At 40.7% G+C, this 26,407-nt stretch overlaps 2 protein-coding genes across 7 annotated transcripts in view; both read right to left on the reverse strand.

Annotated features, from left to right (window-relative positions):
• Positions 1 to 901, reverse strand: part of MEIKIN (meiotic kinetochore factor) — a 115,465-nt gene extending 114,564 nt beyond the window's left edge. Inside the window, exons 1-2 of the mRNA XM_060146342.1 lie at positions 574 to 901; positions 333 to 426 (exon numbers count right to left, since the gene is read on the reverse strand). Coding sequence (XP_060002325.1) covers positions 333 to 426; positions 574 to 685 — 206 coding nt within the window. The 5' untranslated portion in view covers positions 686 to 901. The remainder of the gene's footprint in view (positions 1 to 332; positions 427 to 573) is intronic.
• Positions 902 to 5,639: 4,738 nt separating this feature from the next.
• The window catches only part of ACSL6 (acyl-CoA synthetase long chain family member 6), a 65,721-nt gene continuing 44,953 nt past the window's right edge, over positions 5,640 to 26,407 (reverse strand). For 5 of the 6 annotated variants that reach the window (XM_060143531.1, XM_060143533.1, XM_060143535.1 and 2 more), the window contains 5 exons: positions 21,926 to 22,042; positions 18,820 to 18,963; positions 17,700 to 17,801; positions 16,709 to 16,780; positions 5,640 to 7,957 (listed from right to left, as the gene is read on the reverse strand). In XM_060143531.1, coding sequence (XP_059999514.1) covers positions 7,820 to 7,957; positions 16,709 to 16,780; positions 17,700 to 17,801; positions 18,820 to 18,963; positions 21,926 to 22,042 — 573 coding nt within the window. In that variant the 3' untranslated portion in view covers positions 5,640 to 7,819. Of the gene's footprint in view, positions 7,958 to 16,185; positions 16,335 to 16,708; positions 16,781 to 17,699; positions 17,802 to 18,819; positions 18,964 to 21,925; positions 22,043 to 26,407 lie in introns of all 6 variants that reach the window. The other variant, XR_009539567.1, reaches the window with a different exon arrangement.

The following is a 26,407-nucleotide window of genomic DNA, read 5'->3' on the forward strand; positions in this document are numbered from 1 at the left end:
CACACTGTTATAATCTGAAAAGCTCTGTGGGAACATAATTAACAAGAAGTAAGGAACACAGTAGGTGAATTGTATCAATAACCAATTGATGCCACGAATGCTTTCCCGGAGGTTTTCTCTCACTTGCTTTTAGGCAACTTGGTAAAACTTTTTTTTTTTTTTTAATATATCTCTTTCCTAAATCAAATTTCTGGCTCTGTGTTCGGAGAACAGCGAAATCAGAACACACTGTTTTCTTCACTGACTCTTACAATGAGAGGCTATTAGGAGAAAATCAGGATTGAAATTTTGAGGTGGCCAGAGGCATGGGGTTGTTACTTGTGGATACGCACCTCGGTGGCCCAGAGCTGCTACCTCCCAGCCGACTCCGCTCTGATTTCTCTGTGATTCTCTGCAAACCGCGCGTTTTGCCACTTCTTTTCAGGCCTAAGAGAGGATGACATGCTTCAGGGAAAAAGCCTTGGAGGCCTGCCCGCGGGCCTCGGAGGTCCCTGGGGCTTAGGCCCAGCCCACCCCGTGTCCCACTCCGTAGGCCAGCCACACGGCGCTTACAGTGGGCAGACAGCTTCCGGCCGGGCCCTGACGGGGCCTCCGCCTTAGCCAGGGCACCTAGATCTGGCGTTGGGGTTAGGTTGAGCCTATGGCTGGCCCGCTTTTTGCGTGTACAGACCCGTAGTGACCACATTGCCACCCCACCGCCAGGCCTCGGAGGGCTCTTGGCCCTCGAAGGCCTGTCTCGTCTTCTCCCTGAGGAACCGAGCTACGCCAGAGGGAACCAGCGTTCAGGCCTGGCCTGCGGGGCAGCCCGAGAGGAATGAAAGAGGTGAGAAAAAAACAACAGGCCCACAGCGCCAACCCCCACACTGGTCTGGAAACGCCGCCTCACTCCCGCCTTTTTATCTCCGAGGAGTCACGCGGTGGCTTCTGGGAAGACACAGTAAAGTGGCAGTGCCCCGCCCTCCTGGAGGCGTAGCGCCAGGGAACTTGGTGGTGGACCGGGGAGGGGCGGGGGGCCTGGACCTTGGACTCTAGGCACAGGCTCCCTCGCCTTGTGCTGAAGGGAAAATTAATGGAAAAAGACTTTTCACCGTCCAGGAGGTTGTTCTTTTGCTTTTCATTTTCTCATTAGTCTGATGGGCCCAACACCTGGTACTGATGCCTGGGCCGCTCTCCTTAGCAACATTACCAGGAAGGCCATGGTAATGGAGTTTGAAGTCTCTTAGCTCATGGAGTCTAGCTGGGGGTCAGCCTGACTCAGTGCAGGAAGGTCAGAGAGGAATGAAAGCACGTTATGGTGACAGGGAGTGTCCTCCTGAGTGTCCACTGGCCTTCAGTGCCTGGGGCCGCCAATTTACTGGGGGCGGGCATGGTACTTGAGAGTCTAACCAGGCATTAGAAGAGCTTAGGTTCCAGGAGGTTTCTTCTCAGGGACAAGCAGAATCCCTTAGTCCCTGCCTAGAAGCTACCTCCTGGACATCTCTGGGCAGCCTTGTGGTTAAGGTAGTGAGTTCCACAAGGGATGCCCTCCTAGTGCCCTGAGGCTCAGCTCTTTTGCTCTGCCCAAAGGAAGTAACATAGGAATGACCACTCATTCTCTCCATACACCCAGGTTGAACCATTTGGCTGCATCTGATAAACATATTGTGCCTATAATAACCATCTTCTTATTTTAAAAAAATGTCATTTCACAACATTAAAAAATGCTGTTTGTACAGATGAAATTAGAAAAACACAAAGACTTTTTCTGTGATGCTCCAATATTGTCTGTAAATATAGCACACATATAGCCACAATATTTTCATAATAAAATCACTGAATTTTTTATTCAAAATCTGCTCATAGAAAGTCACTTATTAATAATTAAAACAATCACTAATTAATCATTAGACTTAACTTTGTAAAGAACAGAGGGTAGGCATTCTTACCTGATTAGATATAGTGCTTTGAGTCACTGAATCACTACTTACTTAGCACCTTACTCTGTGTTAGGCATTGTGGTAGGTCCTGGGGATACAGAAGTGAATTAGAAATGGTTCTTCAATCAAGGATCTCACAGTTTTGTTGCAGTATAAAGCAGTTTTCGTATTTCAACATCTTCTCTTTAGTCACATCCATAATATGGTGACAGGCAGTCTCTAGTTTACAAGCCAGGTCTCCAGGCTCCCTTCTTGCCCTTTGGAGAATGTTGTGAAAAAAAAACTTGGAGCTCTTAAATGACCTTTGGGAGGTATAGATCCTGGGATGCCCTAGACCTAGAAATGGAAGAAACATTGAAAAAGGAAAACAGCTTAAAGCAAAAGTTGATCTGCCCTTTGGTGGCCCTATTCTCTAGAAGTGTCTCTCTATACTGAATTACATTCACTGAAGTGCCATCAAGTCAAGGTTTATGGGAGTTAATGCCTAGGGTTTCAAAACTGGAAATAACCTTTGGTGTGATTCCTTGAGCCAAAAGGGTCCTTAGAGATGATCTTGCTGTCCCCTCAATTCGAAGCTGAGCAAACCACAACGTAGGAGGCTCATTATGACAGGTGGTTGACCTAGGTGGCATGGATCTCCTGACATTTGGCTAGTGTGCTTGCCATGCTCCCACTCCTCCTAACACATGGCTGGGAAAGGGATGAGGGGAACAAGGAAAAGAGCTCGAAGCCCTAAGTAGCAAGGGGAGGGGAAGGGACTACATACAGACTTGCAATTTAAAGTTTCACCTACCCAGCCCATAAAAGGGGAATGAAATGTGTCCCCTACAAAAGGGTGAGGTAGGGCAGAGATATCTCAACTCAATCACCTGTCTCCCTCCACTCCGTCCTCAAATACACAAATGCCAGTGCAAGCATTCAGCCATGAGTGTTAAACTGAACAGCTTCCATTTCCCTGTTGTATTGCTTCCATATCTACACTCAGAATTCTTTCAGTGTTTCAGTTCAGTCATGTGGTTTTGACTAGATTGGAACAGTCATGGAGATGCTAACTTCCATGGGAAAAGAAAATCCAAATTTTTAATAGATTGCTGAAGAAAGCTTTTGGGAAAACAGCCAGTTCATGGGTTTAGGATTCCCTGGAGCCGAGAGGAAATCTTTCTGAATACTGTTTTCTTATCAAGTGACTCCCCCACCCCCCAGCCCCAAGAGGCTTCATTTGTGGCACCATCCACAGGCTTTAGGGTCCAACTGAAAATCGGCTTATTTTTGCTTAGTTGACAGGATTGGAAAAAAAATAACAGTGATAGATGAAAAGTATCTTTAGGTATTGCAGTCTTAATGCTATGCAACATATGTAAAAGGGCCAAGGGGATTATAGACATTTCTTGAGCATCCACTATGGGCCAGACCTTCTGCAGCCCCAGGCAACTCACAGTCTTAGTGAGAGTGGGGCAAAGGGACAATCAACCATGCAACCATGTGGGAAGCTTCTTAGAGAAAAAGATAGTTGAACTGAGTTTTAAGATATGAATGATAGGAATTAGGGGGATTAAAGGAAAGGGTATTCTATGAAAAGGGGACCTAAAAGCATGATGCTTTTAGGGCACTGCAAAAAGTAGTTGGTATGATTGAAGCCAATACTCTATGGAGGAAGGGCTGGAGAAGAGATGCTGGGCCTTGTGTGCTGAAGCAGGGAGTCTGAACTTTATCCTGGAAACTGTGGAATATTAAGCAGGAGAGTGGCACGACCAGATTTTCAATTTAGAAAGATCCCCCTGACTGAAATGTGGATGGTGAAATTTGAGGAAGCTGGGGTGGAAACAGGAAGACTAATTTTAAAAGCAGTGTAATATTCCAGACAAGAGATGAGAGTGGCCCCAACTACACTAAAAGCTGTGAAAATAGAGGAGTAGATAGTAGCAAATATATGGCAGAATCTGCATAATTTAGACGTGGCAGAATGTACAATTTTAAGAAAGTGTACCGCTGTGTATGGGTAAAAGATATTATGGAAATACTGTTTAAGGACCATCATGATGGAAAATTTGAATACAATTTTTTGTTCTTTTAAAAATATAAAAATGAAGTAAATACAGGACACATTTGGTAATAGCAAATGTGCAAGGAAAAGGATAGGTTTTCTCGGGGGGCCATAAGTGTTTAGAGTTTGGGGACCCTTATAGAGGACGTAGAGTATGCTGACCAGTGATATAGCTTGATACAGTGTTTACCATAAGCACTATGATCTATGATCACCAAGTATACTAACATCAGGGGATTATGCTAAATAAATATTATAAAATAGTAATTATAAGCAACTTTGAGAAACAAAAAATCTTTATTTTTTACAAATGTTTTCATAAATGCATTTTATATTTGATATGCATGCTACTATAACAAAGCAACTAAAAATATAATTACAGTTAAAATAACTTTATGCATATTTAAAAGGTAACTTTTTAATCTCCTCAATTTTCAAAAATTGAAAGTAGAATAAGCAGTTCTTGCAAAAATATCCATTGCCCTCCATGCAATTTTTGCAATGACTTAACAAGGAAAATAAAAATAATCAGTCAAATGAATGCTTAAAAGCCACTGTCACCTCATGAAAACCTTTTGTTTGGGACCAAGTTTAGAAATGCTTGTGTTCCAGGTAGTATATATCTATTGCCTCTGGGTTATAACCATTCATGTGTTCTAACTGAAGAGTTTCTCATTAGGGCTTTGTCCTCACTTGAATGCTAATTCCATTCTTACTGCAGTTAACTGTAGATTCACAGAAAGGACTGTGTAGCATACTTGAGAGAAAATTCAGACTACCAGGATCATTTTTTCTTTTCATGTATATGCTTCCTTAAAATAGAAATAGGCAAGAAAATACAGCAACTTAGCTCATATAGTTTATCAATTTTATATATGATTTTCCATTCTTTTTTTCCTGAGATATGAAGCAAGTTTGTAAGTGGTCTGTTTTCATGCAAAAATACATTTTTCCATTCTTTACATTCATTTCACAGTATTTTGTATTCTAAGTAACTATATCACATTTGTGCTTTATACATTTGGAAAATAAAGAATAATTCATTCCCTTTACTGCAGAAAAATAAAAGATCAGAGGTTCTTTGGTGGGTAATACAATCAAATTAAGTGCTGACTTCAAGTTGCTAAAACATTACCTGACTATAAAAATTGCAATGAAAAAATCCTATTTTTTCTCATGCTTGCAGTTTTACCTAAATTTAGAACGAAAGGTTGACTTGCTCATGTGAGGGAGACTAGGTACGTTTATTCCTCAGACTCCTGAGTTCCTGAGTTCCTAATATGTGAAGCTAGGCCTGCACATACCTGGTCAGTTTCCTCTCTCACCTGGAGGAGAATCACAATACAAAGATGTCTTTTATGGCAAAAGGAAAAAAAAATTGGTGTATATTCTATTTTCTATCTTTATAGACAACAAGATTAGTTTGTAAAATGTAAGAATTACTAACACATTTAAATGAGAAAGAGATAAAAGGCCAAACATTTAAGAACATGTTTATGTTACGTAATTGATCTCCGTTATACCTCTAGACTTAAATCGGATCTGATGTCCACTATGAATGTAAATGTCTTAAGTACATAGCCTTTTTCTACATTGGTTAAAGAGAAATACAAACTTTTCCCCCCTCAAAATAAAGTTGGGAAATCTGAAGTAAGAAGGATTTTTTTTCCATTAACACATATTGTTTCATTTCTCCTTTATTAAAAAATTCAGTAAACAGTGGAAAAAATAAATGTACAAGCAATATATTTAGGGCCCACTGTTTACTGTTCTCAGCACATCTGCCAGAACCTATTTATATGCCCAAGTGTGATGATTTTCACAGGAATCAGGAAGGCGAATAGAAACATAAGATCTTTAAAGTGAGAAAGAGAAGAAATCTTAAGTTATCCATAATCAATTATCTCTAACTATTATTAGGTATAAATGTAATCAAAATAAATTTTAAATTATTTGCTTATAATTTCATTGTCTAAAATCCTTTGGAAACAAAGACAAATATGAAATTTAGTTGAGCAGAAGGACAATGGGAAAGAGGTTCATTTTCCTCAAGATGTGAAGCTACTTGCCTTTAAAATAATACAAATATCCAATTCAGGTAATGATTTTCTCTTTTAATTAGTCAAATATATATTAAATATAAAAAAATTAATGCTATGTATAATAGATGTGGCCTTGGACATTTTTAATATTTGTTTATTTAGAAATGCCTTTAAAAATTAATGTGCACAGAACTAGGTCATCTACTAAAAGTCAAATTTATAAGTGCAAGTAGTGGGACTGCAGAGAGAATCCAGCAAAGGAATATGTAAAAGATTGGATAAATACATCAAATGAAGCTGTGGTCGTCCACTTTTGTGAAGACTGAAATATAAGTGTATAATCACTGGTGCAGATTCATCTAGTGAGCCTGTGTGATTATGCAGTTTCTAACCGACAGCATTTATTGACAGTTTGGATTTGCTCCAGGGGTAAGGAGCTTCTGGACTGTGAATACTGCCCCCATCTCTGCTTTCAGAGTCCTGTCTCTACAGAAGAAAACACTTTCCTAGGGACAGTTTCTTCTGTAGATGCAGTCTGTAGCTTGGAACCTAACTGCTGTCCATGCTGGGCTTTAATTATACGACATTGTTGGCACCCAGGTGCAAGAAGTATTTAAACACATAACGCCAAGAAAGGAGGTTTTCATGGGTAAGCTTAGAAGGGTTTAGAGATTCTATGCATGAAATTATTTCCCAAGGAGATGTTTATCTATGATGGACGTAAACAGTTTTCTAGGGGTATTTTGAAGAGGTTCTTCAAACTTACGTTGTTGAAAAATTATTTCATTTGGAAATAACATCCCCCCCTCCCTACATCCTGCCGTGATAATCTCTTACTGGAAGAAAGTGAAGCTGTTCAGAATTATTGCCATATGGGTTTCCCAGGCCTGGCATGGACACATTGAGAATGGAAAGACTGGAAGAACCCAGCAAGGAACATCAGTACATTAATTGCTGCCCACCCTGAGAAATAATTCTGGGTTTCTTCTCCCAAGTCTTCCCTAAAGGTCCATTCATTGCAGAGCAGAGTCAAACAGACATCTTTTATAATTCATGTGGTAAGACATCCATGAATATACACATACTATCCTTGAAGTAGTTGTACATTACATTTTCTTCTAGGTAGCTCCTTAATATTTGAATGAGCTTAATAAATAAGAAAATGTATTGAAAGATTTTGTAAAATGTTATGTAAATACATTTGTTTTAAGAATACTTGAATTTGCATTCTTCATAAATAAAAGTAAAAATTGGAGAGAAAATTTTTTCACATCAATGAGGATTGTTATGTTTAAAGAATCTGAAGTTATGTAGAATGTGAGCTATCATGTTTTGTTTCAGAATTATTCTGTATTAGTTTTAATTTTTTAAGTCTGATTTAATTGTGATTTTGACCATCAGTTATTGAATGAGGTAGTCCACATTGCCTAGATATTTGCTGTACCTGGTTACTATTCCACAAATAATTAAGTACAATATATCAGTTATGTTTTTCCTTTATGTTTAATAGAAGTTCTGTGAACACTGAGAATATATTACTTTTAGTGGTACACAGTTCTTGAGAAAAGTCTTGATTTTTACAATGCCATTTCTGATATTTTTAGCAGCTTACTACAATATCATTGTAATAAAAATAAAGTATACTCGGTGATGAGAGAGAAAATATTGTTAAAGACCTCTTGGGACAGGAAGAGGCTCAGTCATAAAAGGTCACGTGCTTTTCATTTTCAGCTGCATCATTCTGACACATTACTTTCAAAAAATAACTATAATATTGCTACATTGTCCATTATACTGAGAAGAACTTCCCTTGAACTTCACATGGAGATTGAGTAAAGCTCTTCTATTTGTTTTTTGAAGTACTCTCTCAGCTCAGGTCTCTTAGCCTTTAGTGTTGGTGTCAGCAAGCCATTTTGAACTGAGAACATATCAGAGTGGATGTGAATGGCTTTAACCTAAAAACCAAATGCAGAATACATTTTTATCAGGAATATAACACAGCATTCATAGCATACATGATAAAAGTAGACAGGCATATGGGAATAGAAATATTGATATAAAAACACTATGCCTATTTAAAAGTCAGAGTTATCCTAATAACATTTCAGCCTATTTGATATGTCTGAAAGCCACCTTTTTTCCTTCTTACTCCTCCATTTAGCCAGTCAACAGAAATGAGTTAGTTCTTTACTCTGTGCCAGGCACGGAGGACACAAAGGGGGATCATGAGCACCCCTGCCCTCGGGGAGTGCACACTGGAATCCAGTAGAGCAGACACACTGGGTAATTATTAGACAATGCGGTATACACAGGATGAAGGGCACCTAACTCAGTTATGGCAGGGAAGAGAGAGGAGCAGTCAGGGAAGCCTTCTCAAATCAGGTGAGTGTTAAAGGACGAGTAAGAGTTAACCAGCAAAGGAGGAGAGGTGGGTGGAGAAGGGCATTTCCAAGCAGAGGCAACCCTATGAACAAAGCTACGGGGGTGAGAAATGGCAGAGTATGAAAAAGGAAATCCAAGTGATTTCTGTTGTAGTTACATAAAGTAGGAGGCAAAGTGGGTGAGAGATGAAGCTGAAGTGGTAGATGGGGCAGTTTATAGAGGAAAACAGTAGGAGATTTTTATACAGGGCAATGACATGGCTGAATATACAATTTATAAAGATCTCTCCAAGAGAAATGTGAAGATGGCTTTTAAGAATGTTAAGATTAGAAGCAGGGAAACCAATCAGAAGGACCTGACCAATCCACAGGAGAGAAAAAGATAAGGGCCTGCACCTACAGAAGTGGCAGAGACAGAGACAAGTAAGCAGTTCTAAGAGCGATTTAGAGATAAATGGGCAGGATGTAATAAAGAAGGAGGCAGCCTTGAGGACTTCCAGGTTTCCAGCTTGGAGGGCTGCATGGACAGTGGTGCCATTCACAGGAGAAATATAAAGTCTAGGCGGGGACATGACGAGTCTGTGTTAAAAAAAAAAGTTCTGCCAGAAAATGTGATCACATTATTGGAAGGAGGAATGGAGGGATCAGACTTAGTGTTCGTGTTGCCTATTTCCATGAGGCAGATTCCAGGCCTCCTCATGCAAAGTCTCTTTGCAAGCCTGAATGGGGGACCAGAGAGATAGATGAACTAACCTGGGAGGGCCTGGGCAGTCTCCTCCCATGTGAGATTCCAGCTGAAAGGGTGACTGTCAGTTCAACCAGAATTTTATGATCTGGGCTTGAGCTGAATCCTGGAGTGACAGTGTCTCTAAGAAATTGTATCCTGACTGACAACTGGGTCTACATTCAATTATTTTATTGAGACAACAGATCCATATTATTAAATAGCAAATGAATTGCTATATATAGACTTTAAAAAATTAACTCAAAATATATGCGCTAAATACATATATATTTTCACTTGTTGTTTTGCTTAATTGGCATTTATTGAGCAACTACCATGTGTCAGGTATAGTGTAAGGCACCAGGGGTACAAAGAAGAACAAGACACAATCTCTGCACACATGGAGCTTACAATCTAACGAGGGATGCTGCAGTATGATAATACTAATATAGGGACGAGCAGTTGTCAGTTGCTTTCCCAGTATCACTCCCTATCTTCCATGCTAATAAAACCCAGGTTTTGTTTGGGGCCAAAATGTTCTATGTAAACTATGACAATCCTATGTCCTGATTTCCCAGGCTCCCTTGCAGCTAAGGTGTAGTCATAAGATCCATCTGTGGCTAGTGAGAAGGGAAAGCTTTTGCTTTCCTAATAAAAGGTTCAGACATACCTATTTCTACCCACTCTCTTTTTTTCCTTCCTTGAATATGGACAATGTCCAAAGCTGTAGCAGCCACAGAAAGTGATAAGCCAACATACTAAGAAGGGAGAGTGGAAAGATAGGCAGAGCCTAGGTCTTTGAGAACCTGTACCTGCCTTGGACTGCCTATGTTCGGACTTCTTATGTGAGAACACCAAAAAAACACACCCTATGTGTTTAAGACCCTGAGCGTTTTCTTTTAGAGCTGAATGCCTTTCTGGTATAGCACCTAACCCAGTCTCTGGAGCAGGATTCATTGAAAAGGGATGCTTGAACTCTGGAGGATAAGTAGGCTTTGGCCAGATGAAGATAGCAAGGGGAAGGGAGAGGCTGTTATATGGCTCTAGGCAGAGGCAACATGTGCCAAAACACACTTGGGACATCACAAGTATAGGCTGCAGCAGGTGATACAAATAAAGAAGAAGAAAGAGATGGGGCTGGGGAGATAGGCTGGGGCCAAATTACAAAGGATCAATATGCCAAGGTAGGGATTTTGGACATAATTCTTTAAACAATTTTTAATCAGTGAGAGACAGTACTAGCATGCATCTTTGGAAAGATTACCCTGTTAAGAGAGGATTAAAATGAGGTAAAAGTGGAAGCTGGAAGACCAGCCAAAAGGCAAGATTGATGGTGATTTAGGCTATAAAGTTGGCTGTGGAGATGGAAATAGATTTGGGGAGTAGAAAGGACAGGACTTACAATTGGTTTGGGTAATTGATAGAGAAAGAGATTTTAAGACTGGCTCTAGATTTCTGCTTGAGCAGAAAAACTGGAGGAGGAGCAGAAAGATTCTTTGGAGGCAGGAAGATCAAGTATGCATGTCAAGTTTGAAATGCTTCTGAGACATCCAAGTGGTTTTTGGACATTGGATATATTAGTATTAGTATGTAGGACACAGCTTCAGCCTGGGCTTGAGACACAGGAGTTTCTTGAGGAGTAGAAAGGAACGGGGGTGTGGGTTACAGAAGCCAGGAGAACAAGAGTGAAAGGTTACTGTGGCATGTGTTACTGTCATATGAGAATTGTTAATTAAAATCAATGGATACAATCAGGAAATGACTTATTTCAAAAATCAGTCTATGCACCACCTCACACCCATTAGGCTGGCTATTATCCAGAAAACAGAAATAACAAGTGTTGGTGAGGATATAGAGAAACTGGAATATATACCCAAAAGAATTGAAAGCAGGATCTCAAAGAGATATTTGTAAATCCATGTTCATAGCAGCATTATTCACAATAGCTAAAACAGGGAAGCAACGCAAATGTCCATCAGCAGATGAATGGATAGGCAAAATGTGGCATAGACATACAATGGAATATTATTTATATAAAGTAAGGAAATTCTGACACATGCTACAACATGGATGAACTTTGAGGGCATTAGGCTAAGTGAAATAAGCCAGTCACAAAAACACAAGTACTTAGAGTAGTCAAAGTCATAGGGATAGAAAGTAAAATGGTGGTTTCTGGAGGCTGGTGGGAGGGCAGGAATTGGGAGTTATTGTTCAAGGGGTACAGAGCTTCATTCTACAAAATGAAGAGTTACAGAGATGGATGGTGGTGATGGTTGTACAACATTATGAATGTATTAATGCCACTGAACTGCACACGTAAAAAATGGTTAAGATGGTAAATTTTATGTTATGTGTATTTAACCACCAAAAATTAAAAAATTGGAAAAAATCAATGTATGCAAATAGTTGCAAAAAATTCAACATGTCAGTGATTGTTTTCCAAATCTCTGATGCTAACGGTCTAGTGTCCTGGCAGGTGGGTATTATAAAATGACAAAGAAGTCTTTCCTCAGAAAATTCTCCATTGCATTCACCGATTTTTCAGATCAAAGACTCAATATACAAAGAAGACCCCTAAAACAGCTACACTTTCTACTTCTTAAAAAGTTTTTAAGAAAAATTCTGGCATTTTTTAAACCCATGCTTGTAATTTTAAAATGTGATAATTTTCAAATGAGCACAGCATTAATAAATGACATTCATCTTTGTCTCTTTAGAAATTTGTTCAAATGAAGGATTCACTTTTGCTATAAAAAGAATAGCATTTTAAGGGATTCGTGTGTGGTGGGAAGGGGAGGACTGGACTTTAGGCTAAAATTAAAGCTAGCATTACAGGTAGCCGCCTCAACTTTACCTTACATACTGAAAGGATTTCTACTTGGATATCCAGTATAAATAACTGGAAATCTGAGGCTCTTGGCTAAAAAGAGGCATTATCGAATGTTTCAAAATTTGTTAAGGTTCTTGTAAAAAGTGTTTTGTTTGAAAATTCTCTCAACTCCAATATAAAATAAGAATTTTCTGAATTTTTTTCATGGCAAAATAAAAAAATTAAAAAAAAAGAAAATTCTCTCAGTGTTTTTGATGCTCAAAGAAGCAAGGATTTGGTAAGGAATAGGGCTGCCAGTTTTTGTACCCTCTGGAATATACTTTTTTCCTAATTTGTTTTGATCAAACATAAATAATCCTAGGGGATCCAAAATTCACTGGAAACAGGTCCCAAGGGAGATGTTTTCAGACCATAGTGCACTGAGAGCTAGGGGTTCTGCAGTGGCCTCTGCTGGGCAGGGGTATAGAGGTGGAGATGGGCGTGAAGGTGGAGTGTAGACAGACACGGGTGGGATGAGGTGGGGGAGAGGCAAAAGTGCATTGGAGGCGGGGTGGGGGAGGGATGAGTGAGGGGGCTGGGTTGAGGGGTGGGAGGTGGAAGACAGGCTCTGGCGCAAGCCCCAAACCTACCAGAGCAGCACTGCTCTTATGTTTTGTACGTGCTCATAAGGTGCATATAAGATGTCATCTAAGTTCTGCTACTCAAGTTCAGAAATCACCATTTGATAACAAAACTAGCTAGCTTGAAGAAAATATGAACAAAATCCAAATCAAACTTAATCCTAGATACAGTGATTTAACTTAGTAACTCATGTTTACCTCCATGAAATGAAAAACTGGCAGTGCTAATATCCTTAATTTTTTTTTTAAAGTTCCTTTCTGATAGAAACAGTATCACATAAAGACTTCTGGCAAGTGTAAACGATCTATCCACCTTCTTCTGTAAATGAAATTAATAATATAATTTTATAGGAGATGCCAATGCCAAGATACAATTTCTACAAGTGTCCTGGCAGCCTGGGTTTCAGCTCATCTGCATTCCTAACAGCATGTGGAGAACATGTGTAATTGAGACAAGAGTCTATGTTCAGTACAGGGACTTGGGAGAACACCTCTGAAAATACAGCAGTGACAAGCAGAAGCTTCAAACAATATAGCACAGGGAAGATGACTCTCATAGGGAGAGCTACATACACTATTTAGATGGTAAGTAGAATGTAAAAGAAAACACTATGATCTTAGGAAGAAAGAACTGCATCTGCTGGTAGATTTTGAGTATCTGTCAAACCAGCAACCTGTAGCAGACCTAAAGTGCTGACTGGGGCATCTGCAGTTCAATGTGGCTCTCTACAACATAGTCTCTGCCTGAGGAGAGGAAACACAATTAAATACAGTGTTGAGGGAAGCCGAGTAATATGGCACTCAGCTCACCTTTCAGCCACTTAGTGAGCAGATCAGAGTGGCACTACTGCCAGTCCCTGCTCCAGTCTGACCTACAGCCCTGGGTCTATTTAAATTCTTCCATGAAAATACCTATACAAATTGCGCCAGTGACTAAAAGTCTAATCAGTAAGTGGGAAAAAATGAGTCAAAACAGTTCTTTAACTGACCTTAACTGTGGGCCCCCAACCTATAGTTAGTTTATTTTCAGAAGTAAACCAATGGTAAAACAAATTTTCATTTTTTATAAATAATTACATATTTTCTAATAAAACCAAACTGTTGAATTATGGGGGGAAAAAGGAACGAGAGTCTTTAGTCTCCCTTTATGCCTAACACAACATAAAACTTGTTTTCCAGTTTGCAATAAGCAAAGTTCTTGTTGAGGAAAGAAGGAAGGAGATGCTTAATGTTACCTCCCTTTCTGAAACTACACTCTTGTCACGGAAAAGTGATTCTATAGTTTTTTTTAATTTAAAGATACTATAACATTTAAATATTATATTGGAATATAATGCCTCAAAAATGTCAATGTATGCCAACTCATTAAAGCATAGAAATTTTCATAATTCTGAAAAAAAAAACTATTTAAAATTTTTCAATGGTATTACTCTGTGAAACACTTTAACACACAGTATTGCTTGTAGCTAATAAACACAGAGTGAATAATTTAGGACAAGAGAAATTTTAAAATTTTAAATTAGGGAAATGTTCAATTCATTTCTGATTTAAAGGTAAATTGATTAGGTAAGTATTCATTTCAATGACAAGAAATACAGTAAAATATATTTAGCAAGGGCTTTGCAGTCCGAATTTGAAAACTGTCAAGTTTCAAAGTTCACTTTGTATTTTATACGCCTATGCAAACTAATAAGGCATAGAAATGTCAAAAAAAAAGGTTAAATCACAGTTAAGTATGCTCAGATACTTCCCAAGAACCTACATATTTTAATTATTGATAACAGTTATTTTAAATGCTTCTTATCTACTCATTAAATCTCCATAAATTGATAATGGTTGGCCTAGTTCTAGGAATTGTCTGTTTCTGGAAATCAAATTACATTAATTTTTCATCTAATTCAAAGTTTCATTCAGATCAATGCTGCCCAGTAAGTCTGAACTCCTAAAGCTTCTGTTGAATGATTTAAGCCTTGGGCTTGGATATCTATTGGGGGAGGAGGGGGGGTAAAAAATTAGCATTAAGCCTTAATTGATCATTCCTTTTTGAGGAAAAGGGAAAAGGACTAGCTGACAACAGATTATGGATTAACTCAAGTAATTTATGTTGAGCTTTGGAACACAACTAGGAGCACACACCAACAAAGAGAATGAGAACAGAGAAAATGAAGAGGTAACAGCCTTGGCAATAAAACTCAGGCCTTTGGGATGCCACATGACTTCTCTGTATTTAAGGTTACCATGGCGAGGGCCGAATATTAGAGCAGAAACTTTGCTTAAGGCGTATGGAAAGTCAAGAATACGTCTCCTCTCAGTAAAAGCTCTAACTTAAGCAATGGTTAACACTGGAACCTTAACCAAAGGTTTCTTTTAAACATAAGCTTAAGAGTGGTAGTCTTTTCCAAGGAGAGGACTCTGTTACAATTCTCCACCTGCTCTGAGGCAGATCACGCAGCCCACATCCAGCAGGGGGCATGCAAGCCTTGGGAATCACAAGGGTATCCGCAGGATCCCCAGTGCACCCCCAGCGCCCTTAACAGCCATCCATTCAGGTAATAGGGAGCCCAGATCAACCAGGTCTCCAACCACTCATTTGTGGCGCCTGCTCTACAGGATCACATCTACAGTCACACAGCTCCCCGTAATGGAAGAGCAATGAAGTCAGTTTTAGCAAATTTAGAAATTTAATTATCATGCCAGAAATGACCTTGCATTCAGAAAGATAAATATGACTTGCCTGAATGCCTCAGATTTTATAATTTTTAAAAATAAGGATTTATTCATCCAGGCCTTATTTGCCCTAAAACACACTGATGGATGAGGGTAAAGCAGTTTCTCTCAAGCTAGATTAATGTAAAGATCCATTTCAAAAGAAAAACAATTCCCTCAAACCCTGAAACTATATTTAGATTTCCTCACTTTGAAACTTAAGAAATTAAAAGTCTTAATCTGTGGAAATGTTTTCTAATTGTCAAACAACTGCTGTAAGAGTTTATATTTAAAACTGGTTTAAAAATGTTTTTAGGTTAACATCAAAATGAACATATACAAAGGGGCTTCCCTGGTGGCGCAATAGTTGAGAATCTGCCTGCCAATGCAGGAGACACGGGTTCAAGCCCTGGTCCGGGAAGATCCCACGTGCAGCGGGGCAACTAAGCCCGTGAGCCACAACTACTGAGCCCGTGTGCCACAACTACTGAAGCCCAAGTGCCCCAGAGCCCATGCTCCGCAACAAGAGAAGCCACCGCAGTGAGAAGCCCGCGCACCACAACAAAGAGTAGCTCCCGCTCACCGCAACTAGAGAAAGCCCGTGCGCAGCAACGAAGACCCAACACAGCCAAAAATAAATAAATTAAAAAAATTATATTAAAATAAAAGAACAGATAAAATTTAAACTTCTCATAAACCTTGCAGATCCTTAATACTATATTTGGGGACACTGTTGGAGAACCATTTTATGAAAAACAATTATATTAAATACATACTAGGAAATTTTTAAAAATCAGCCTACTAATATTTTTCTGTTTGAAGAATTTTTCTTTTTGAATTTGTGACTAAAGAGGATTATAAATGGCACGTGTAAGTAGGACCAAGTACGCTTATGAACTCAGTTACAAAAAAGAACCCCAACCTTGCAAAGACGGAAAGTCTTAGAGGTCTGCTGTGTCCACTCCCAACACACTCTTTGTTTCCTCCTCTTTGTTCAGGGCATGCTGGGCTGACAGATCACTGGCCCCAGGAGTGCAATCTTTCTGATGTCCTAGCAAGTAAGCTTGCCTGCTGCAGCCAAGAAGACAGTCCCCATAAAAATAAAAATAAGACAGGACTCTGGTCTTTAGTACTGCACGCAGCTTGGAGACACACCATGTAGACATGCTGTACCTGTTATGGCTAGGGTAATACTTCAGCTTTATGAACATCTGTGATTATGAGGACAATAAGCACAGTCTCACTCAGCCTACGACCGATTTTAGTTAGGATGCAGGCTGTTGCAAAGTCAGCTTAGAACAGGCCTTCAGGGGTCCGTTAGTACACTGCCTGCCTGCAGGCCACAGCGTGGAGGATAGGGAATCTAGGTCAGGGTCACTGTTGGTTACTTTAATTCTCATCCCTGCATAAAGGGCAGTAACAAGTATGGAGAAGGTAACAGTTACCTGTTCAAAAGAATGGAGTCCACTTTCTTTTCCTAACCTCACCATATCTTCCAAAATGGCTTTCCTCAGCTCCTGAATTGAACCATATAGGTAAAATGACAAGGCAAAAACACATTTCAAAATGGAGATAGAAGAATCAATGAGTTGTGAGCAAAGTATAACTGGCAATCATACCAACACTCCCCCCACCTTTCAAACCCCCAACTAGGGCTGACGCTCCCTGGCAGAAAGCCAATCACCATCCCTCATCTGGCAAGTAAGTGCCCGCATGGCCTAAGGAGTGTCCAACAACAGGCTAAGGGACCACTCAATTTTGTTTTTTAAAGCAGACCTCTGGTCAGCCTAGTGAGTCTCAGGGGCCCTGTCACCCCCAGAAGAGCCCAGGGCCTGGTGGGAGCTCTAGGGTTCATGGCTGCTGCTAAGAAACAGATCATGTGACTGAGGGGCCGATGCTGAGTCAGGGCACAGAGATCCTGGCACAGTACATGTGCCAGGAGAAGGCTTCTGGAAGGTGGGAGCAGCAAACGTTCTAAGCAGGGAGAACTGTGCTCCTTTTTCAATTCCATGACTGTCTCTCTAAGCCCAATAGATATAAAAGCTACCTCACATTAGGAGAGAGCAGGGCCAGTGAGTCAGAAGGCCTATTCTCACATCTGACACTGCTGTTAACCAGTGGCTTTGGGCAAGCCGCCTCCCTCTCTGGACTCTCCGGCAAGCTGCAAAACAACAGGGCTGGACAAGCTTTCTCTGATGTCTCCTGGCTGGAAAATTCAATAGTTTATCAAGTGTTCTAAGAAGAGAGATGAGCTCCTTCTACAACAATGACAAAAGACAAACCTCTGGTTTAGGATTCCTACCATTTATAAAATAAAGTTAGAAATTTCCCTATAGGTTCAAATTTCACTTGGGCTACTGTTTTTGTATGTCCTCTCATTGTGCAGTATCACAGAAGGTCCAGCAGTCTTTTGGGGAACAGCCCCAAGGTACAGACCTTATTTGTGCAGAGCTCTGCATACGTCCCTTCAATTCCTCTCTTCTGGGCCCAAGAGGGCATGACTTCCGGGTCGGGCACGACTACACCCACCAAAAAGGCCTGCGATCCCACCAAAGGAAAACACAGTTATGACAAAAGCTTTTAAAGTGGTTATTTGTGGTCCAGCATTAAAACTAATCTCTTGGTATTCTCAGACTCCACTCTTTTCTAAAAATATGTATACGTTTATGTTATGAAACATATCACACATTCTTGACAGAAATATTCTTGAATATTTCTGATATATTTCCCTAACTTCGTAAAAAGTTTATTAATAAAAAATAAGCTTAAGAAGATTAGGAATCAGTAAGGTTAGTCCTGTATGTACCTTTGATTCTCATGCCAATCTTAAATGAGTACATCTTTAGGATACTAATCAACCAGCTCTACAATCCAAAACACATACATTTCTAAGGATTTCCAGACCATTTTGAAATTGATTCATTAGTATGGTCCTCATTCTTTAAGAATACCATTTTAATTTTTAAATCATTTTCTTAAAAAAATAATTTAATAGTCTTTAATTACATAAATCCAATGATAGCACAGAATATATTCACAGTGATCTTTCTGACTTCAGATCTAAATAATACCAGAAAGCAGAATAAATATAAATCCTCTTCAAATAATTTAATCCTGTACTATATTAGCACATTAGCTTAATATATTAAGATATATCATCAGTATCATTATTTGCAATACTGCACCTATTTATCTGTAAAGTTCTTATGTGTATTTCAAAATCAAAAGAGCAAAAACCCTGAATCTCGCTTCAGCATATTACCTCAAAATTCCTCTTGGAAGTAGACAGAGCATAAGTTAAAAGTAGTGGGAATGTTATTACTACTACTTTAAGCAACTTATTTACCTAACTGCAATTTACCAAACTATAAGCAATTAAGATTTCTCCCTTAGAAAGGCATTTTCTCTCATGATCCTATACGCCAGATAATACCAGTATCTGATTGGAAATTAATGTTCATCACTTTAATCAAATACCAGTTACTTAGGAAACCATTCCCAGAGTACTCATCAGGCCCAAAGTACGTGTGGGAGGGCTGAGGCCTAGGGGACTCACCTTTAAGCTGTCCCCATGGACATACATTTGTGCAACAGGCTCACTCCGGATGTAGATGTTCTCAATCATCTCGGGCGCAATATATTCTCCCTGAGCAAGTTTAAATATGTGCTTCTTCCGATCAATAATTTTAAGAGTTCCAGCCTGTGGAATTGGACAAGCGGCTTCATAAAATGGCGGCATTCCCAAGCCTGAGCCCCTCACTCATTAGTGCCATAGCCCCTCACCTCTCCAAAGCCCGGTCTCACCCTGCAAGCCCCACCAGATCTGCTCGTGCACCTGACATCTCTGCTCTCATGGAGCCACTGCACGGCTGGAGAGGGACGCCGTGCACAAGGGTGGATGGCTCCCAAGCTCTGCTGGGCCCTGAGTGCCCACTGTCCTGTACCCTCACCATGTGCCCTACTCCCCCTCCCACCCCTGCCACCCTGGTGCCCAGCAACAGGTGCCCTCCTCCTCAGGAGGCCACCCACCTTCCCATCAGGGCTCCTCTCACCCAGGCCCTCGCTCCAGCTGTCGCTTTTCTCAGCAGCATCTTCAGATTCTCCCCCTTGAACCATGCTTAGGCCACCACTCCCAAAGAGCAGCCTCTCCATCCTTCAGCACATAGCACAGCTCTGGCAGAGGACCCCAGGTGGCATTAGGAGCCCTCTCCCTCCAGGACCTCTGCAGCAGGCAGGCCACCCCTTGGGCAGTGAGTGCTTGTGCCCCTGGCCTCCAGGAACCCCACTCACCTCCCTGACTCCCTTCAAAACTTTTTGAATTTCCAAGGTGAATAGGTGGGTCTCTCTCCTTTGGCTCTCTCCTTGAATGTTGCAACTTCCTCACCTTCACTGACGATGCTCCTTGAGGTGACCACCATTTATCTCCTAAGTGGCCACTCCTGCATATGTCTGAGCTTCCAGCCAGAGCTCTTCACTGAGTTCCAGACCCAGAACCTCACTATCCTCCAAACTCTACAAAAACCGGGCCCTTTTCCCTGCACGATGCAACATGCCCTAAAGGAAGCTCATCCTTCTCCTCCTCAAGCCTGTCCCATTCCCCAAGCCCCAGACCTGGAGATGGCCTTGCCATTGGCCTCTCCTGGGACTTCCAGCAGTCAGGCTCATCTGTCCTCACTCATAAATCCTTCTCACAGACACCTCCTCCTCCATCAAAACCACTTCCTTACTGAACGTGTGCACACACTCTGGCCCTGCTCTATCTGTTCAATCATCAGAACCAGAGTAGTCTCGCCAGAAGAGAAAAACAAGCAGGTCTTGTTTTGCTCAAAATCCAGGCTGGACATCAGGGCCTTTCCCTACACTGGCTTCTTTGGTCCTCGTGGCACCCCATGAGCTGGGTGTCATCACCTCCATTTCATAAATGGTGAAGGTGAGGATTAGAGAGGTCAGTTAATGCCTCCAAGGCCACACAGCTAGGAGGTGGGAGAACCAGGACTTAAACCAGGTCTTTCTGGATCAGACACTTAGACCTTTTCCTTGATCTATCTAATACTATTTCAAAATAGTAATAATTTTAAAAACTGACTCCCACAGACGGCCTGCCTACTGCCTTGGGCTCTGAGTTCAGGCACAGTACTAGGTGCTTCACATGAATCAATTCACTTGCTTCTCACAACACCCTGCAAGGTGGGTGGTTTCATCCAAGTTACAGGGCATCAGTGGCAGATCCAGAGTTTTGTGGGACTTCAAGTTTTTTCCAGTTTTGAGACCCCCACCTTTAAGAAAAATAATATAAAATGAAGTGCAGAGCCTTGAAAGGGGCCTATGCAAGTGAAGGCTGAAGCCTAGGCTTCATTAGCTGATGGGACAATCTACCCTCTGCCAGTGTCCAGGGTCCTGCTGCTTCTCCAGCCTCCCTCCTCCACATCTGTGGGAACCTCAGTTAGAATTCCTTGCCTCACACCTCTAGTGTCTCTCTACTTAGCACATGCTATTACTCCTGCCCTGACTGTCCTTCCCACTCTCCCCTCTCCTCTTGGAACAGGACTTAAATCCTGAGACTCAGAGCCAGTAGGCGCTTGTCCTTCTCCCCTAGGTGAGCATGACCCTCATCTCATGCCCATCACACTGGGTTGGGAACTGTCTAAAGATGTGTCTCTCCCCTGAGCATAGTCCCTGGCCCAGGGATACATCCATGTCTGCTGCAAGAGTGAGGGTGTCTCAAAGTGAAATGCGCAGTTCCAAGCAGGGGCAAATCAGCTCACCAGTCCAGAGGGCCCCTGGAGGGCTTAACACCATTCACCTGTCCAATAAATTCAACATCTCAGAACTCCACCCAAAATCTTAGCAATCTCCCAGAGACACAGGAAAGGTTTCCTGGGGTGGGCTGCTGCAGGTGGAGGCTCTTGGTTTCAGTTACATAGTTCTTTTCTGGTCATAGTTTCCATCTAAGCATCTCCTGTGTGCCAGGTATTGTGCTAAGGGCTTTACAGGTATAATCTCATTTGTTCCTTACAACAACGACCATACAGGTAAGCAATGTTATCACCTCCATTTTACAAATGACAGAATGAGGCACCACTACTGGTTTTGGCTAAAAGTTGGGGGCCACCGCTAAAGAATGCCATGTAGCCTTACTTTCTTATTCTATAACTGAGTCAATACAGAGCCCCAGAGAGGGATGAAGCTTTGCTCAAGGTCACGAGAGCAGCTGCTAGCAGAGACAAAGGAACGCCAGCATCCTCCTGCCCAGCTCCAAGCTCTTCACACTGCTCAGTGCCACCTGTCAGCTGGCGGCCAGTGTCCATGGGCTCCCAGGCCCTGCCTTCGTCAGATCTCCCAGAGTTACGAGCCCCATGCTCCTTGTACTTCACCCATCGGATTCCAGAACGCTGTCAGATCTCTTCCTGGAAACCTCTTAAGGGTAGGGGGTAGGCCTCAAACTCCAGTTCTACGCTCCCAGAAGATCCCTGTCACCTTCATCAGGAGGATGCAGGAGGAGGCTCTGGGGGCAAGGTAAGGAAGAACTCCCATTTCCCAGAGGTATTCTGGAATGATTACTTGTCAGGGTGGATATAAAGACTCCTGCCTTGGAGTGAATCAGATTATACACACCCCCACCACCAACATGTGTGGAGGCCCACGGTTCCAAACATACATACTGGCAGCCACTTCCCAATGTCTCCAGTGTGAAGCCAGCCGTCGTCGTCCAGGGCCTCCTTTGTCCTCTCCGGATCTTTCAAGTAACCTTTGAACACATTTGGTCCTCTCACACAGATCTGTAGGGACAAATGCCCGGTTTCTCTCAGCCCACAGCATAAGGAATCCTGATATGAGGCTGTCACGAGGCATGTGTAGAAAAATGTACACTATCCCTCAGGAAATCCACTGTGGAAACTACAGTGATGGAAAGAGAGGACAGGAATAGCCGCCAGCGTTCTCACCTGTCTCCTGCCTTCTCTCAAGCAGTGTCCTCTCCAACTACCTCTCTGCCGTCCCTTCTTCCTCAGGAACACTGCGGCTTTCGGTATGCGCTGCTTTGTGACACTGGATGGGGTCTCATCAGATACTGAAAGCTGGCTGATTCTACCAGAGGTGCTTGAGCCCCCTGCTTCATGACCAGGCACTCAGCTTTCCTATCTACTCCCATGGAATGAACAAGCTGTACTAGTCTGCTTTTACAGTGAAGCATTGCAACGAAATCTGACTGATCATATAATGATAATTGGAAACTTGCAGTTGACTATCCATTAGGAAAACCAGTAATGGGAAGGAAACCTGGTCAAGGAGTATTTCAGAACACGGGGTATTGTTTTCTGTGAAAAATCAGATATCATTAACTGGCTTTCACCTAGTTGACCCAGGAACACTGGCTTTATTAGTCCAAATATTGCTAGAAAGCATGGATTGGATGAAGTTCACTTCCATGTCAACATCACACATATTCTGGTACTGTCAGACACTAATCAAAAAGATAAGTAAACAGATACTGACATAAGCTACTCTTTGGATTGAATAATTACCCAGACATTGGAGTTTTCAGGGTAGAGCTTCCACTCAAGCTGTAGCTGACCTGTCCTACTTTACCCAGAACAGGGCTGGAACGTCCAATGAATTATGGAGACAAAGGGGCCCTGAGCAAGGGTTCTACATGTGCATAAAACTTGTGACTATAATAAATCTATTGAGAATCAGAACTCCATGCCTGTTGGTCCTAGACCTGCCTCTTCTGGTTTTCCTTGAGTAAAAATAGTATCCACCTTTTTATTTAACATGAGTAAATTAGTGTGTTTTGGTTTTGTTTGTTTTAGTTTGGCAAAGGCATTACCTGAATTTTTAAAATAGTATATATTCTTTCTCTAGGAAAAAAAGATGCTGCTGTGTCGATATAAAACGTACAGTTGACTAAGTTCGTTTGACTCAGTGGCTGAAACTGTTCTGTAGGAATCAACTGGATATTTATAGCCATGCGTATAGAGGTCACTCTAAATTTATACATTGGTTAGGAAGAAAGTGCTGTGACTCCAAGTTCTGTTTTTGCCACTCAGTGACAACACAGAATTACATCAGAAAAGTAGGAAATTTCTAATGAAGAAAAGTCATTATACTGTCTCATGGAATGTTTAAACTTTGTAATTCCACTCATCTTAGGGACACTTTCTTCTTGGAAACTATATTAACAAGACAGCCTGCACATCAGCACAATTTTATGAAAATACACAAGAAAGGCTCCTTATACATTTTTCAACACATTTCCTCTAGAGCTCTAGGGTCCTTTCATAGATATTAGTGGAGCCAACGGCTGGGTCTATGTGCACAACCAGTGTGACAACTGGGTTCTCGAGCATTCATTCATCTTAACCATTGGAGTGTGCCACTAAAACCATGATACTGACTGTTGTTTCACTAAATTGACTGTACTTGTTAGGAATGTCAGATAGTTTGTGCATAAGGAAAATTTAAAAATCACTGGCAAGATGGTTCTTAGCAGCTGTACCAATATTTATAGCATTTTTATAATAAAAAATGGGCACAATCAAAATGTCTATTAACATAAAATGGTGAAAGAGGTGTGTAAAACATGGTATAATATGCATCAAAAAGCATACAGCCATGAAAACTGATTAGCTATTCATATCTACATGGCTGGACCTCAAAAACTAATGTAGAACAAAAAAAATGCAAGTCACACAAGAATGTATGCAGGAATATCCTATTTATAAAGTTAAAAGCAAGGCAACACAAGACAATTTATTGTTTAAAGTTACCTACATACATGATAGATTACAAAGAAAAACAATACAAAGATTGGTTTAATAAACGCAGGGTAATAACTAGGGGAATGAAAGTCTGGAGGAGCAAGGGAAGATTCAAATATGTTGTAGTGGTTAATTTTGTAGATGAGGGGATGCACCTACATATACTCTTTTAGGAAACAATAGTAGTCTTCTTAAAATGTGTGCATATGATTTATTTCATAGTAATGACTCAGTATGTAATGACTGAGTCATAGTAATGACTCAGTATGTAATGACTCAGAGTAATGACTCACATCAGTATGTAAATATTTATGGAATGTACATAATCTCATGTAGCTGTGCATTCCACATTCTGAGTATGTAGAATGTTCAACATGAAAGATGATTCGAAAAGTACTTTTTTTTTTTACTTTTTAATACAAAATGTTAAAGGTATTTTATTTTGTGTCATTAAACACTAGAGCACAGATTGTTCTTTCTGTATCTTTTAGTGCTTCAAAATCTTTTAACTTTTAAATTAGAGCTCTTGGATAAATTCTTTATTTAGTTTTGAAGGAATCTGTTTCTCTCCAGAGCTATAAAATCCATCAGAAGTGTAAAGTTTGAAAAGAGTATCTGGGTCAGAAATGCGTCACGTTTAACAAGCAAGGAAAGAAAGCATTTCTGATCTTTTAAAGCTGCTGGCATGTTTCCACCTTTCACAGGAAAGGTTGCTTTAGGGGACTTGAAAGATTAAACAAACTGATCCATGGTTGATGTGCTTGTTGTCAGTTCTCAAGGGAGAATTTTATACTTTCTTGTGGGGCTATCAAGCTATCTCCACCATGATTCCAAACTTATTTTAGAAAAAAACAAGTATAAAGTGCAAAACAGCAATAACGTCAGAGAGGACTTCAAGCCAAGATTAAAAAATAAATCTTACAGGTGACAGTTCTAAGCTTCCAGCGGCTCAGGAGTTTTCACTCGAAGGCCCCAGGGATGGAGATTTATTACCTTCAGAAGTTCCCCCTCCCTGGTGGAAAAGATCCTGGATGGACTCATGCAAAATCCACTAAGTAAGCAAACACCCATACACTACAGTCCCGGGGAGACGGCCTGGTGCTGTCTTGGTAAAATCCATCACTAAGCAATGAGTGACATATTAATAGCCATTAAATTAATTCCTTCCTCTGTTGTATATAATGATGCCCTTTGTACAGGCAGTGGGAACAGAATGTTTCTTAAATTTAAAGTGCAACCACCTGGGGATCTTGGTGAAATGCAGATTCTGGTCAGGAAGTCAGGGACAGTGCATCTGCATTTCTAAGAGGCTTCCAGGTAATACAGATGCTGCTGGTTCATGGACCACACATTGAGTAGCCAGGCTCCAGGCAGAAGAGAAGCCAACAGACAGAAGAAGAACACCCACATGAAGCAATAAACTTGACACATAAAATCTGAAGGAAAGGTTACAAGGGTCACTTGGCATTAAGAAAATTCCCTATGGCAAGGTATTAAGGGGTTCGTGTTTTTTACGTTTCATTCCCTGTAATTGATTTCTAATCTCATAGCATTGTGGTCAGAAAAGATGCTTGATATGATTTCAATTTTCTTAAATTTACCAAGGCTTGATTTGTGACCCAAGATGCGATCTATCCTGGAGAATGTTTCATGTGCACTTGAGAAGAAAGTGTAATCTGTTGTTTTTGGATGGAATGTCCTGTAAATGTCAATTAAATCTATCTAGTCTATTGTGTCATTTAAAGCTTGTGTTTCCTTATTAGTTTTCTTTCTGGATGATCTGTCCATTGGTGTAAGTGAGGTGTTAGAGTCCTCCACTATTATTGTGTTACTGTCAGTTTCCTCTTTTATAGCTGTTAGCAATTGCCTTATGTATTGAGGTGCTCCTAGTGTTGGGTGCATATATATTTATAATTGTTATATATTCTTCTTGGATTGATCCCTTGGTCATTATGTAGTGTCCTTCTTTGTCTCTTGTAACATTCTTTATCTTAAAGTCTATTTTATCTGATATGAGTATTGCTACTCCAGCTTTCTTTTGATTTCCATTTGCATGGAATATCTTTTTCCATCCCCTCACTTTCAGTCTGTATGTGTCCCTAGGTCTGAAGTGAGTCTCTTGTAGACATCATATATATGGGTCTTGCTTTTGTATCCATTCAGCAAGCCTGTGTCTTTTGCTTGGAGCATTTAATCCATTCACGTTTAAGGTAATTATCGATACGTATGCTCCTATGACCATTTTCTTAATTGTTTTGGGTTTGTATTTGTAGGTCCTTTTCTTCTCTTGTGTTTCCTACTTAGAGAAGTTCCTTCAGCATTTGTTGTAGAGCTGGTTTGGTGGTGCTGAATTCTCTTAGCTTTTGCTTGTCTGTAAAGCTTTTG

Source organism: Lagenorhynchus albirostris, chromosome 3, assembly GCF_949774975.1.
Source record: "Lagenorhynchus albirostris chromosome 3, mLagAlb1.1, whole genome shotgun sequence".
NCBI classification, from domain to species: Eukaryota; Metazoa; Chordata; class Mammalia; order Artiodactyla; family Delphinidae; genus Lagenorhynchus; species Lagenorhynchus albirostris.